The sequence below is a fragment of the Chelonia mydas genome, chromosome 9 (assembly GCF_015237465.2).
Source record: "Chelonia mydas isolate rCheMyd1 chromosome 9, rCheMyd1.pri.v2, whole genome shotgun sequence".
NCBI lineage: Eukaryota > Metazoa > Chordata > Testudines > Cheloniidae > Chelonia > Chelonia mydas.
In genome coordinates, this window is record NC_057855.1 from 57,274,528 (window position 1) to 57,289,193 (window position 14,666).

General features: G+C 45.8%; 1 protein-coding gene across 11 annotated transcripts in view; it reads left to right on the forward strand.

The window, feature by feature from the left end:
• The first annotated feature begins 377 nt into the window (after positions 1-377).
• Positions 378-14,666, forward strand: part of FUNDC2 (FUN14 domain containing 2) — a 31,582-nt gene continuing 17,293 nt past the window's right edge. For 4 of the 11 annotated variants that reach the window (XR_005226689.2, XR_005226690.2, XR_005226692.2 and 1 more), the window contains exons 1-6: positions 463-633; positions 1,291-1,401; positions 3,260-3,410; positions 6,174-6,249; positions 7,977-8,111; positions 8,779-9,233. Coding sequence is in view for 7 of the 11 variants with exons in the window: in XM_037908395.2 (XP_037764323.1) it covers positions 495-633; positions 1,291-1,401; positions 3,260-3,410; positions 6,174-6,249; positions 7,977-8,111; positions 8,779-8,856 (690 nt within the window). In the remaining 4 variants the exon portion in view is untranslated. Of the gene's footprint in view, positions 634-1,290; positions 1,402-3,259; positions 3,411-6,173; positions 6,250-7,976; positions 8,112-8,778; positions 12,460-14,666 lie in introns of those variants that run through there. The other 7 variants (XM_037908402.2, XM_037908403.2, XM_037908404.2 and 4 more) reach the window with 4 other exon arrangements.

The following is a 14,666-nucleotide window of genomic DNA, read 5'->3' on the forward strand; positions in this document are numbered from 1 at the left end:
AGCGGTCCCGGGGGGGGGAGGGGGGGTCAAGGAACACAGGGGGTTGGATGGGGCAGGAGTCCCGGGGTGCGGGGCAGGACCCCCTCATGGGGTGAGGAGGGAACCGGTTGTTAAGATTTTGGCAGCTCATCACTGAGCCTACCCCCCACCCACAAGGGCTGGGCAGAGGCCAAGGTCACCCTCCAAGGCTGGGCAAAGGCAAGAACGCGGGGGATTCCCGTTAGAACCCACTGAGGTGGGGCCTCCCACAGAGCCTGGGTTACATGCCGCGCTGTAGCTGTGTCTGTGGGGGGGTGGTTATGACCACGAGTTGGGTGTACATCGGCGGGAAGGAATCATGATCACGTGACACAGGAGGCTGACGGGCGGGATCACGAATACACGCCGAGGGTACGTCGGTGGGGAATCAAGGTCACATGACCAGGGTATGTGTGTGACGTGTCTCAGCTCAGGTGTCACGTGGCGGGGGCCTGGCGGAGTCCGCCACGGGTGAGATGGGGGAGGAGGAGGAGGAGGAGGAGCTTGTGTCACGTGTCCAGCTCCGCTCCTGCGCCTCGCTCATCCGGCAGCAGCAGGAGGCGAAGCGCCGGCGGTGGGCGCGGCAGCGAGCGCGCGGGATGGCGGCGGGCGGAGGTGAGAGCCCTGCTGGGGTCTCGCGCTTGCGGCCTGCGCGCAGCTCGCGGGCCTGACCGGGGGGGCTCTGCTGGAGGCCGCTGCTCCCCACCACACTGGGCCGGGCTCGGGTCCCTCGGCCCCGTCCTAGTGCCTGACTGGGCTCAGCACCCTCTCGGCCCGCAACCGTGGGTGTTAGGCGCTCGCAGCCCGAGGCCAGCGCCGCTCCTAGCGGGCGAGCGCTCTCTGTTCTGGGTCTGTGCAGGGCCTGGTCCGCGACTGGGGCTCCCGGCGCGGGGGTCAGGCCACAATCCTCTGCCTGGGCCTGCTCGGCATGGGGGCACGTATGCAGCCTTCGGTGTGTCCGAGCGTCCCTTTTTACGGGGACTGCCGCTGTCAGCCCCTCTCTGCCCCGCCCGTCCCGCCCACAGCCTGGTGTAAAACAGCTTGTAAACAACAAAACGTGTTGTGTAAACTGTCAGACAGGATCTCTCTCCCAGTGAAAGATAATGGCGTTTAAAAATAAACGTGGTAGTCGCTAAGGTTAACTGGGGCTAATTCTGCTGCTGTTAGCCTGGTTTCTGTGGTTTTCATTTTTTAAAACCTGGTAATGTAGATTGTGCTGCTTTGACAATGGCAAATATAGCCTTGTACATTTAGTGAAATCCTTTTTTTCAGACAAATGGTTGGTGTCAATGGACCATCCTTACCTATATGAAAACATTTCCCCATCAGTGAGAATAGTAAACTCGGAGTGTGGTTTCAAAACAGCTAAAGTTACCTTAGTTTGTAAGTTTTAGAATGTTTTAAAGCATCATTTTAATTGGCTCTTGATCACTGCTTGATTGTGAATTTTTAATGTTGATTAGGTAGTATGGTATCTTTAATATTAAATCAGACTCAAATTTCTAGTCTGGGTCCATTCAGAGTAAATGTTTCTTATAGGAGATTCCATGTTCTGGCAGTATATGAGCAGATGTCCTTCTGTCTTATCTGTACATCCTTACTTGTAGTATAATGTCATCCACAGAGAATTGGACTTCTGTGCAGTCTTCCTTTTACCCATTTTTATCATCATTCCAAGTCCTGTAATGAGGAATATTTAGGGGGAGGGAATGGGAAAATTAGTGGACATCATGGTGATAGCAGTTCCCTCTCCCCCCCCTCCCCTTTTTTTTTTTTTTAAAAAGCAACTGTTACAGCTGCCTGGACATCTGAGATACTGATCTAACATAGCATACCTGGCATCTGAACTCACCAAGTAACTACTTCCGCAGGGCGTGTATTCCCCAGTTGCCAAAGACACGAGTCCACTGTGATCTTTTCAGCTTTTGCCTCTTGTGTGTAGTATTTCATCTCCATGTTATAGATACACACAGAGTTTGCTAATCTGAGACTGTTTGTCTGACTCAGCATGTTATATTGTAATCATATGGTTTCCAGTGCTTTCAGTTAACAGTTAAGGAGTCAACATTTTCATTATAAATCCCCTCAGCTGTAAAAGTTTTTTGCTTCAGGCTAAAACTTGGTGTATGTCCATCTGCCAATAGATTTTATTTTTAAAAGTTTGGCATCTTTTGGTCCCTGTCTCTAGGCTTTTGAACTAGCATATTTGAACTCTTAGGATGCATCCTGCAAACGAGCCATCTGTTAACATCTCCAGAATACCCAGGGACGCAGGGTTATGTTGACTGTATGTTGCAGTGCTAAGATGTGCAGTAGACCATCTCTGCTGGAGAAGGACAAGAAGGACAAAAATAGGATCTCTAGAAATGGTGCAACTGGCATTTTTGGGCCTCTTATTCTTGGGAGGCTGTCGTATATGAAAAATCAGAAGTACAATTGTTTAAAAACCAAGCCACGTAAACATTCAGAGAGCCAGAAAATGAAAGCTATGGAAAAACTAGTAAGCGTGGGATGAACGTCTATTTTGACTATATCACAGCTAGGCATTACAGCAGTGCACTGAGTGCAACTCCCAGGAACAATGGAAAGTGATGGCTGAGGCTGAATTCTTTGGATTTTTTGTTGGGTTTTTTTACATGGGATGGGGGGAGGTTTTTTTCTTGGTAGCAATTTATGAAAGACCCATAGCTTTTCTCTTCCCAATAAAATTTAATTTAAATAATTCAGAGATGGGAAGGATGGTTTCAGCATTTTAGCTACAAACTGGGAATTAGAAGACGTGTGTTCTGTTTCTGCCATTGATATACTGAGTGGTCTTTGGCAAGTCGCTTACCTCTCTATTTCTTTTTCCCTGTCTGGGAAGATGGAATGGGAAATTTGCTTAACCCCACAGAGAGGGATATGAAATTTTGTTTATGAATGTTTGCCCAGTGCTTTGAGATCTGAGGCAGACATTATGTAAGTATAAAATGTTATATTAGGAATTTGTAAGACTGTATTTGAGCTGAGAACGGGTGACTAAAGCCACCCCTGTTCTCTTTAAGGAGGTTCTGTTCCTGCTTCTTAAATTTCATCAGGACAGTACCATTTACCGTGCTCAAAGGCTCCTCATCTGAATGCTACTGGCTAAGAACAGTGGGTTGAAGTACGCTTGACTAGAGAATAAACCTAGTCTCTGCCCTTCAGTATCATATTGCCACACTAGATACACCTATGCTCATGTGTATTTTCATATTCACAGCAAAGAAGGAGGACTCCTGCGAGGTGCTGGACCTGGCAGAGTACACCAAAAATCAGCCCTGGTGGCGCAAGCTCTTTGGGCGGAGCTCTGGCTCAAGTGCTGAAAAATACAATGTAGCAACTCAGCTGGTGATTGGAGGAGTCACTGGATGGTAATAAGTCATGGTGGGGTGGTTGTTTTTTTGCTCCCATTGGCAGGCATAGGGTTTCTTTAATGTATGAATGGGGATGGAGTGCTAGACATCAAAAGATCGCATCTGTTTGGTGAGAGATCCCATGAAGCATATGCATGTGGGTGGCAAACAGCATTTCAGAGGTGAAGGGAGATTAGACTGAGCTTTGTGTCTTCAGGCATATCCTGTTCAGTCACATGAGCTTTTCATAGAATTTAAGGCCAGAAAGGACCATTATAGAATCATAGAAATGTGGGTTTGGAAGGGACCTCAACAGGTCATCTAGTCCATCCCTCAGCACGGAGGCAGGACCAAGTAAACCTAGACCATCCCTGACAGGTATTTGTCCAGTGCTGCCAATGTTGGGGATTCCACAACCTCCCTTGAAAGCCTATTCCAGAGCTTAACTATCCTTAAAGTTAGAAATGTTTTCCTAATATCTAACTTAAGTCTCCCTTGCCGTAGATTAAGGCCATTACTTCTTGTCCTATCTTCAGTGGACATGGAGAACAATTGATCAATATGCTCTTTATAACAGCCCTTAACAGAGTGGTGCCAAATTTTTTCCTGTCGCGCCCCCCCACCCCCTTACCAGTAATGGAATCTGTCTGTGCTGTGCCCCCTCCCTCCCATTACTGCACAGTGCTGAAGGCGGAACTGGGGCAGAGCTGTGGCCAGTGGCAGGGCAGAGCTCCCTCCTTGCCCTGCCTGGGGGCTGGCCCAGGCCCTGCTGCCCACTTCCTGAATGTTCCTTTGCAGCCTGCCCCCTCCCCATCTTCTTTTCTCAAGACTAAATATGTACAGTTTTTTAACCTTTCCTTGTAGGTCAGGTTTTATAAACCTTTTAAGCATTTTTGTTGCTGTCCTCTGGATGCTCTCCAATTTGTCCATTTTTCTTAAAATGTGTGTTGCCCAGAACTGACCACAGTACTTCAGCTGAGACCCTCACCAGTGTTGAGTAGAGCAGGACAGTTACTTCCCGTGTCTTACATATGAAACGCCTCTTACTACAGAATTATGGTCATCCAGTCTGACCACCTACATAATACAGGCCATGGATTTGGTGCAGGAATCACTGCATGAAGTTCTAATAGCCTGTAATTGAAGTAAAGTGTATATTTTTAGAAAGATATCCAGTCTTGATTTTAAAGGCTCTTAAGTTGTGGAGGATCCACCACATCCATAGGTCAGCTGTTCCAGTTGTTAATTATCTTTTCGGACAGATGCTTGTGAGTCTTCTAGGATGACCAAAACCTTGGGGTTATGCACTGGGCCTATGCATTGTCTCTTGGGAGTCAGGCTACAGTATTTTCCCACAGAACTTTCTTGTCTCATCTTCTGAGAAGAGTTTGACCTAAAGGGTTCAGTGTACTCAGAAGCAAATCTTCTGCTGTTGAGAGGAAGAATTGGCTTGCTTGTGACTCTGAGGCCACTTCTAGATCTTCCTGTTTGAATATTCCGCTATCCACAGTGCCACTGGGGTGTTCTCTCTTCTAATTAAGATATAGTATAAATCAGGAAGTACAATCAGGACTGCTTTTCCAGCACATTTTTGCTTTTTGCCATAGTTCTCCCCATTCTACTCCAAAGATAAGCCACTTAAAGCATAAGATGTACCCCTACGATATGTATCTATTCGCAGTATGAGCCTGTAACTTCTGTCTTGTGTCCTGGCCGTTTGCACCTGTTTGGAAAAGGATTGCTCTTCTGTTTTATAACCTGAGTAGTGCATCTGTATCACCTGAAATAATACTTGATGTGGGTGATGTCAGACAATATATACAGGGCCCTACCAATTTCATGGCTGTGAAAAACGTTTCCCAGACCGTGAAATAAGCCCTTCCTTGTGAAATCTGATCTCTCCCATGCTGGAAGCGCCCCAGCTGGGGGGCTCCTAGCTGCAAATCCTGGCTGGGCTGGGGAGGGACAGGACTTGTCCTTTCCCTGCACTGCCTCTCTTGGGGGCAGATCAGACCTCTCTGGGGCTCGGCTCTAGCTGTGAAATTGATCAAAATGGACCATGAATTTGGTAGGGCCCTAATTATATGTCTCCTTACTGCTTAACCAAGTAGTGAGAGCTGTGTTCATCTATGTCTAGATGGCGGGGATGTTCATGTGGGTAGAGGGGAAAAATTCCACAACACCCAGGTGGAAGCATAAAGGGGCACAGTCCAAATAGTCTAGACCTACATCTACTCAAGACTATCAGTCTTTAAACTTTTATCTTTACAAACTATCTTCTCCCTTTTTGAGAAACTAAAACAACTGCCCTGGAATGTGCAGGATCTGCTTCACATGTGAAGCGCTCTGCTCCAGAAGCGGCCAGAAAAAAATACCAGTCCAGTTACAGTTTTATTCTCTCAGCTGAGAGGATGTTATCCAAGATTCTTGGTCAGAAATGACCATCAAAAAAAAAATCCCATGTTAATGTCATTTGAAAACTTGGCAGAAAATCAGTGGTAAAGGGATACAAATCTATAGATGGAATGAGGATATGCATGTGAAAATTTAAAGGGACTCAGTTTTACAGTCTGTTGTGGGGTCCCACAGAGATGGCTGCTTTGCCCTTCCTTTCCCTAATCCCAAATTGGCTCTCCTTATTCATCTATCTTTCTTGGTCAGTGAGGCTGTTTCTGGAGTCTGAGTGGTGTTTGCAGAAAGATGGAGTATCTATAGAAAGCCAAAGTGTGTGTGTGGTATTTGGTTGAACTCACTTTCTGGCCTGTCCTCCTTTGATTGTAGGTGTACTGGCTTCATCTTTCAGAAGGTTGGAAAGGTGGCAGCAACAGCAGTTGGTGGTGGCTTTTTCCTACTTCAGGTGCGTATGGTTAGTCTAGGCTTTGTGAAGACTGCTCCTGGGGATAGTTCTGAGCTGCACAGAGAGGTAGGCTGGTCCAGTGGTTAGGGCACTAGCCTGGGTATCAGGAGACCTACATTCAATTTCTTGCTCTGCTAGAGATTTCCTGTGTGACTGTGGGCAAGTCACTTTAGATATGTCTGTTCTGTAGTCCAGGTCTGCAGCTCGGGCAGACATACCTGCACTAGCATGGCTAAAAATAGCAGTATAGATGTAGTGGCAAAGGCTTCACCACTGCATCTACAGTGCTATTTTTAGCTGTGCTACTGTGACTAGAGCTAATGTGGGTATGTGGCTGCCCAAGCTGCCATCACACCTGGGATTGCAGTATAGACTGTACTTTTCTGGGCCTCAGGTCCCTCTCCGTGAAATGGGGATAATAGCACTGCCCTGCCTCTGAGGTGCTGCGAGGGTAAATACATTGCAAATTGTGAGGTGCTCATATACTATGGTAGTGGAGTTACATTAGTACCTTTATACAGGCATGCAGCATCACAGTGGGTGGGGCTTCTTCACTTTTAATAGCTGCAACTGAGTCAGATTTGCATTGTCTGAAGCTGCTGATTTTTTGAAGTTAAGGCCTGTTTTCAAATCCCAGACTGGGCCTCTTCCTCTCTGGACTAGCAGCACCGCAGAAACTGTGTGCTCTTGACTGAGCATTGGAGGGAAGCCATGTGCTCAGTAGCGACTACTGGCCAAGGCAAGGGGCAGCACTGAACTTCACAGGGCACTATCCATGTCTGTTCAGCCAGGCTGAGTTTAGCTTTACTGGAAGGCCTCAGAGGGCACCACCCTCCAGAGCCTGGTTAGGGACAAGAAGCCCCCTGTTAATGTATTCTTTGGGGGCAGTGCAGCAATAGAAATTACTCATTTTCTCAACTATATTTTCTTTGGCTTTAAAAATCCTACCCTCCTGGAGCAGGGCAGAGTTTCCTGTGCTGGCTTTCTGGGCCAGGAGGGCAGGAAACTGAAATCTAGATTTCACTGTTGTATGTGAGACAGAATGCAACCACTGGACCCTACCTAGTGATCCCCTTCTTTGTTTGTTCCAGCACTTAAATCGTGTATAACTGCTTTCCCTCACCCCACTAGTTCTCCTTGTTCTGTTAAAGGTGGATGTCTCTTTAAAGCATTGCTCAGGCAGCGTTTCACTGTTGGCCCACCATGACAAGACAAAATACTTATACGGAGACAAGCTATGAATAAACCATGCCTTCCTATAGCAGCAGGAGAGCTGGAATGTGACAGCTGCGTGTAGGCTTTGAATGATACCAATATAACAAACTTGGGGGTTAATAAATGCAGTTGGTGCCAGCTCTGTATTGCAAAGCAGAGAGGCTGACATAGGTTAATGTTAAACAATATGTAAAAATCTCTGCATATGAACTTCCATTGGAGGATCCTACAGATAGAGGTAAGCTGAGGGGTCCTATGTAACTGAACTACTGAGTTAATTTCTCCATGCCTCTAGCCCATTTATATTCCCTTTCCATTAATTTAGTTAGTAGACTAGTTCTCTTACTAGAGAGAGGTGTTAGATGTCCTGTGAGACTCTTAGGATGCATCCTGCAACTTTAGAGTTGAGTGTGTTATTTGGGTTAGCAATGTGGCAGGAGGGAAAGGAAGGTCTTGCTAGCTAAAGGTTGTGCAGGATTCACTTCATATTTCTTACCACCCCTCAAATGTAGATTGCGAACCACACCGGATACATCAAAGTGGACTGGAAGCTAGTAGAGCAGGATGTGAGCAAAGCCAAGGAGCAGCTGAAATTTCACAGCAGTGGCAGCAAACTGACCCCCGAAGTTAAAAGCAGGGTTGATGAGGTGAGACCACTTCTTCTCAGATCTTTGCCTGGATGTATCCAGATGCTGGAGAGAAGGGTTGGGAACTACTTCTGTGGCTCTTTAAGGATAGCTACACAGTAGCAAGATAGGGTAGTGGGCAAATCTGTTAGATGTCCTGTGAGATCACCAAGATGGCTTCCAGATGGTGTTTCACCATACAGTGCCCTGTGGGAAATCCCTTGGAATCCAGAGAAGGACCTCCTCAGAGCAATTAAGACAGCTAAGCATATAACACAGTATAAGAGTGGATCAGTCACTCTAGATTCCCTCTACACTCTGGGTCAGTGTGTGCAGGGGGCATTTGTCCCCATCTCTCCTGTCTTCTAGATCCTTGACTGTTAATTGTGGTACAGCTATAAATGTTTGAAGTCCCTAATGCACGTTCAGCAGCTGGTCAGAATGTCTGCAGCATGTTGTGATGCCATAGTGTGCAAGCAATGAATGAAGTAGGGAGGGCCACGTCTTTGCCTCCCCTCCTGTGGAAGGGGGGCAGAATAGCACTAGCTCTCCTCTATTAATTTTGGCCATTAGTTGAATTAGGTAGGGATAGCAGCAAGCTGGGTGCAGTGGGTGGGAGGGCTCAGTGCTCATCTGACCTGAGTGACTGGTTCTAGAGTGTTTTGACTGTCCTCTCCCCCCTGCCCAGGTGATAACATTTCTGAAGAAGAACGTTATCCTGACTGGAGGGTTTGCTGGGGGATTCCTGCTTGGAATGTCTTCATAGAAACTACACAGAACTGACTACTCTGTCCTTTCTCACCCCCTCCCACTTAGTAAACAGTGGGTTGTGCTGACAGACTCTGCTTCCTCAGGTCCTCCTGGGTTCAAGCCCCCCGCTCCCTGCAACACTGCCGTTAACTTTCCTCCCTTTCCTTTCTCTGTGCCTGAGTTCTGTTGGTGCTGGAATCAATCTAGAGGGTCGTGACCCTCAGTGTCTGCTTGTCGATCTGACTCCCTATCCCACTCAAAATGCCTCACTGCAGTTTTCAGGATCAGTTGCAACCCCATGAACAGCCTGCAAGAGAGAGATCTGAGAACAGGCCCACTGCTGTGCTGCACAAGACTGACCGATATAAACTCTCCTCTTCCAGTGCACACAAGGTTCGTCAAGCTCCTAGTTGACTTGTATTCTCTCTTCTCCGGTAATAGGAAAGCCCATACTTCCTCCAGGAAAATGGTATTTTCATGGCTATCAATGGATGGAGGCAGAACTGTCAGAGGCTGTCTTAGAACATGCTCAGAAATGGACACAGGTGTTTGGGGAAACAACTAATTCTGCAGTGGGTGGTGGCAGAGTGAGTACATGGCAGAAATACTGTTGTAGATCTGTTCTTCTGCCTTCACTCCTCCCTAGACTCTTGCCATTATGTTACACGCAGATGATCACTTATCCGTGTTATTTATATATCCCCTTAATGGAATTGTAGCATTGGCACTGGTAATAGAAATTGTGAGTGTTGCATGTCACTATCCCAGATCCTTTCTTATCATACGTTTTGAAAGTCATTGGGCATCCCACCATTTAGAAGGTATTCTCCTCTCTCACTCTCTAGCTGGTGTCTCAGCCAGTGAACTTTAAAATGCACTGAGGCTGTATGTGTGGCAGAAAGGGTGCCTGAAATGTCTGTGCATATGACTGAAACCTGCACTACCAGCCCATCCAGTCCGGGATGCATTTCCATAGTGACAATAACTGTAACTTATCCCTGGCATCGTACCAGCATTTCTGATACCAAAGCCTTTCTCTGGCTAGTATGGAATTTGCAGCTACCTGTAGGTATCTGGTGCACATGGGGCAGGCTTTCTGGAAAGTAGTGCCCTGGGCAGATGGAAGTGGGTGGGTTTCTTCTCTGTGTAGTACAACCTGGAATATGGTATCCTGGAGCAGGATTCCAGTTTGAGTGCAGACAGCAGCTGTTCGGGATTCACAGTTTACTTTGAATCCTGAAAGCCATTTCTCTCCCTTTGCAGAGCAGATTCCATCTGTCCTCAGCGAAAGGCTGAATCTTCCAGGCAATCCCCCATCCAGCTGCACCTTAAAAACTCTGGTGATTACCTTCCTGTCTGTCATATGAGCCTTTACTGGGCAGTAGGTGACACATGCTCTTATAATCATGAGATCCTGTGTTTAAAGAGCTACTGGGCATGTAAGGGGAGCCATTCTCATGCAATTCCTTCTCCAAACAGAAACTGGCACTTTAGTGCCATAGACAAAGGAGCAGGCATCCCAGAACAGCTCAGTCTGCCTGCCCCTCCCTGCAAAAAATGATAGCATGCTTACCATCTTATCTCTTTGGAAGCTAGACAGTGGGTGATGGGAAATGGAAGAGCACGCTCTATGCTGCTGTCAATCTGGGTTAACTCTTTCCCCTTCCTCAGCTCCATTGACTTCTCCGATTCATGCAAAAACAAGCATGTGTGTCCAGTTGTCCTGAAGTTTATTTAATTCCTGCACCTGCATACCCATCACTGGGCTATAACATGGAGATGGGTTTTGCTTAGCTTGGAAAGGCAGGTTAACTGTTACCCAATCCTTCAAGAAAAATGTAAAAATAACCGAGATCAATTCAGTATTGCCTAGTACTGGGCTTTGCTGATCTCCCTGCTCAGATGTAGTTTGGAGAGGAAGGAGCTCTAGCTGGTGATAAGCACATTCTTGCTGAAGGTTGGTTCTGTTCCCTTCTGAAATCATGCCCTAGAATTGTGTTGAACTCCAGGAGCTAGTTGTGTGCATGGCTGAACACTGTTCAAATGTAGTGTCCATGGCACAAGGATGCATTTTATTGTGCTACAGTAATTCCATGTTTACAGTATTTCGCGCTTGACCTGACTGGAAGCAAGGGATGTCCCCAAAAGAATGCAAGGAGCCCTGAGTACTGGTCCTGTTAGAGCTGTGGCAGCTTGGCAACTGCAGCTGTTTTCAGGAGAGCCCCTGACATTTCATCTGTGTTAACTTTATTTTGTCCTTAGTCTGTCCCCTAACATACAGAGTTTAGAAAGTTGGTCACATCACTTCAGCTTTTCTTTTCTCTCTGATCCCATAGGTAGACAGTAGAATACGCCTTTACACAGTCAGAATCTTTGCTGTCTTGCATTCTCTGGCTGTCTACAGCAGGGCAGGAGAAATTGGGCTTATAGCTTGTCTAATGATATACAGTCAAGTCCTACAGGAATTGTGCAGTGATGTAGGTGCATGATAACTGTTGGTTAGGGAGTGGGGCGGCTAGCTGCTGTGTAGGAAGAAATTCTGTACAGTGGAATGATCTTGATTTTATAAGAACATATCTTGCTGGAACTCTCCTGTTCCAATAGGAAAATAGTGTACCTACACCTCTGCCTGGTGTACTAGCTAACAAAGCTTTTTATTCAGACTTCACTCTTCCAGCCTCCCTCCAAAGACAATGCTGAGTGGAAATGGTCCTCCTGCTTTTCCCTTGGGAGCGACAGTTTTGGGATAACAGCTGTAACTTGACCAACTTTCGCCTGGTACCTCTCTCTCCCATTAGCCTGATAATCTGCTGGAAATTTAGCAGTGAGTTCTGCTCATGTGGGTATAAAAACTTGCCACGGTCTCTTGACTTCAGTGTCCTCCTTTCCAGCTGCCGTTATATTCCTTTTGATGCACGGAGAGACTACTGTACATGCAAAGGCACTGCTGGTGCTATCTTGCTGTACCCTGAGAAGCAAGCAACTTGCCACCAGACCTCAGGGTTGTTCCTACAACTTCCTGCTAACCAATGCCAGTTAATCAGCCCAAATCCTGGGCATAAGGCTCATTAGTCTAACAAGGAATATATTGGGAGTCCACTCTGACCCTGAGATATTTAAAAATAGCTGCTATTTGGAATATTATAAATGGGTGCCATGGAGCTAAGCAACTGCAAGGAGCTAAAACTTTACTTCTCAAAGCTGTTGCTGGAAGGGTGATCGTGATCAAACAAGCAGTTTAAGTACAGCCACAGTAGTTTCTGATATGAAGACATAGAGGGAAAGCATGGGGCATCCATGTGTTATTACCACCAAAAGTGTAAAACTGCCAAACTGGAGCTTCCTTAGTACCTCTCATGAAATTCTGTATGCAGCTAAGATAGTTTGTCATGGCAAATGTGATTTTTGTACATAGCATGGAAATCAAATACAATTTTTGGTCATGTCATGGGTGCCAAGATGAAATCTTAATCCCCCTTCTGTTTTGTTTCAACAATCTCTAGCACCCATGCCAAGAAGTTGTGGTTTTAAAAATACACTAGGCTTTTAAGATATTTTTGTACTATCTATGTAGATGCTTGTTGAAGTGATATATTATTAAACTGTTGCTCTAGTTGCATCTTTTGGAGGTCTGTTTTGGGAACAAGCATCGCTTTGCTACTCCCTGCACTGCAAACACACTGTCTGTATAGCCTAGAGGAGTTAAAGTAGGAGCAGTATCCAGTACTGTAACTGAAGGAGCAGTCCCTGTAATTCTGGGGACGGCACAACTGGGAATAAGACCAAGATCATTAGAGGTATTTAGGAGCCTATCTCCTGTTGAAATCAATGAACATGCTCCTAAATACCTGTGGGGAGCTGGGCCTTGATATCCATGAGAGGGGTTAAGTGGGAGTCTCTCAGCTGTGTGCTCCATGTAACCATACTTCAGTCAGATCTTGCATAGGATACTAGCCTATTGTGCAGGTGCCAGTCACAAGGCAGATGTGTGGGTGAACTGGGCCCTACCTGAGAGCTTTTAATTCACATTGGTTGTGAAAGGAAATTTTTCCAAACATCTCCTCCTCTATTTCTGGGCTGCTAACAAGCTCTAATAAGCTGCCTTTTGTGCAGTGTCTTATGTGAGCATGTTGGGGGCAGTCATGTGAATTCATGCATTTCTCAGGGTGGGTAAATGTGGACCTCAAAGGTAATTGTTCCCTTAACTAACCCTGGCTTATCTATGTTGGTGTTGATCCTTTCCCCAATGGGGCAGTTGGTGCAATCTCATTCAGCATATGCCTAAGGGGTCTTAGGTTTCCCTTGCTATTTTGCCCTCCAGGGTAAGAAATCAGTGACACCTCTGCAAGCTCATGCTACAAGAGTCTCCCTACTAAACAAATGTCAAACTCCATCCAGTCAAGCAAACAGAAGGGAACACAAAAGTAACTCTTGTCCTAAGGCTTCTGCATTGGACACAATGAAAGGAAACTAAGCAGTCATGGGATAAGAGAGAAGGTCCTCTGGTGGATCATTAACTGCTTGAATGATAGAAATGGTCAGTTTTTACAAGGGAGAGGTGAACAGCAGGATTCACCAACAATCTGTGCTGTTCAACATATTCACTGATGATCTAGAAAGGGGAGCAAACAATGAGGTGGCAGGGTTTGCAGATGATACAAAATTACTCAGGATAGCTAAGGCCAAAGCAGATGGCAAGGAGTTACAAAGGAATCTCACAAAACTGGCTGATGAATTTCTATGTTAGTACAAAGTAATGCACAGTGGGGAAAAAATAATCCCACCTGTGGATACACAATGGGTTCTAAATTAGCTATTCCCATCCAAAAAAGAGATCTAGGTGTCATCATTAATAGTTCTCTGAAAATATTTACTCTATGTGCAGCAGCAGTCAAAAAATTAGGCAGCATTAGGAAAGGGCTAGAAAAGACAGAAAATGTCACAATGCCACTATGTAAATCCATGGTGCATCCACACCCTCTGTACTGTGTCCAGTTCTGGTTGCCCTATTGCAAAAATATAGGAGAATGGAAAGGGTTCAGAGAAGGGCAACAATGATGATCAAAGATATAGAACGGCTTCCATAGGAGGAGAGACTAAAATGTTTAGCTTAGAGATGCCTAAGGGTAGATATGATAGAGGGCTATGCAAAAAAGTGAACAGATAAGTGTTGCTTACCCTTACACAGAATACAAAGACCTGGGGTCAGCTGACAAAATTAACATGCAGTAGATTTAATACAGACTAGAGGAAGTACTTTTTCACACAGTGCACAGTTAATCTGTAGAACTCATCACTATAGGATGTTTTGATGGCCAAAAGTATAACTTGGTTCACAAAAGAACTGGATAAGTCTATCAATGGCTATTAGCCAAAATGGTCAGAGCCAGAACTCCATGCTTGGAACAAAGCTGGGAGCGGAAGACACTCCATTACTGACCTGTTGTACACCCACTCCCCCAAAAGTTCTGGTACCAGCCACTGTCAAGAGACAGGATATTGGGTAAGAAGGACTACAGTCTGATGCCGTCAGGAAGTTTTATGTCCTTAAGGCAAAGTCATGGCTGTAAAAAAGCTTTGAGCCAGCCCTTCGTGCATTGCTGCAGCTTCTCTTTGAATGGGAAATGAGGTAAATATGAACTTGCTGTAAAGAGCTTACTTTCCTAGCTCTAAATCAAAACAAGATGCTAGGTTACTCCTGTGACAAATTGTTAATTTATTATTACAGGCTCAGGATATAAAAACACCACACAGCTTCCAAAAATTTGTGGGTGGGGGCCTGAATCATGAAATCAGCTAAGCTGCCTGACCACATGAGAGAAGAAG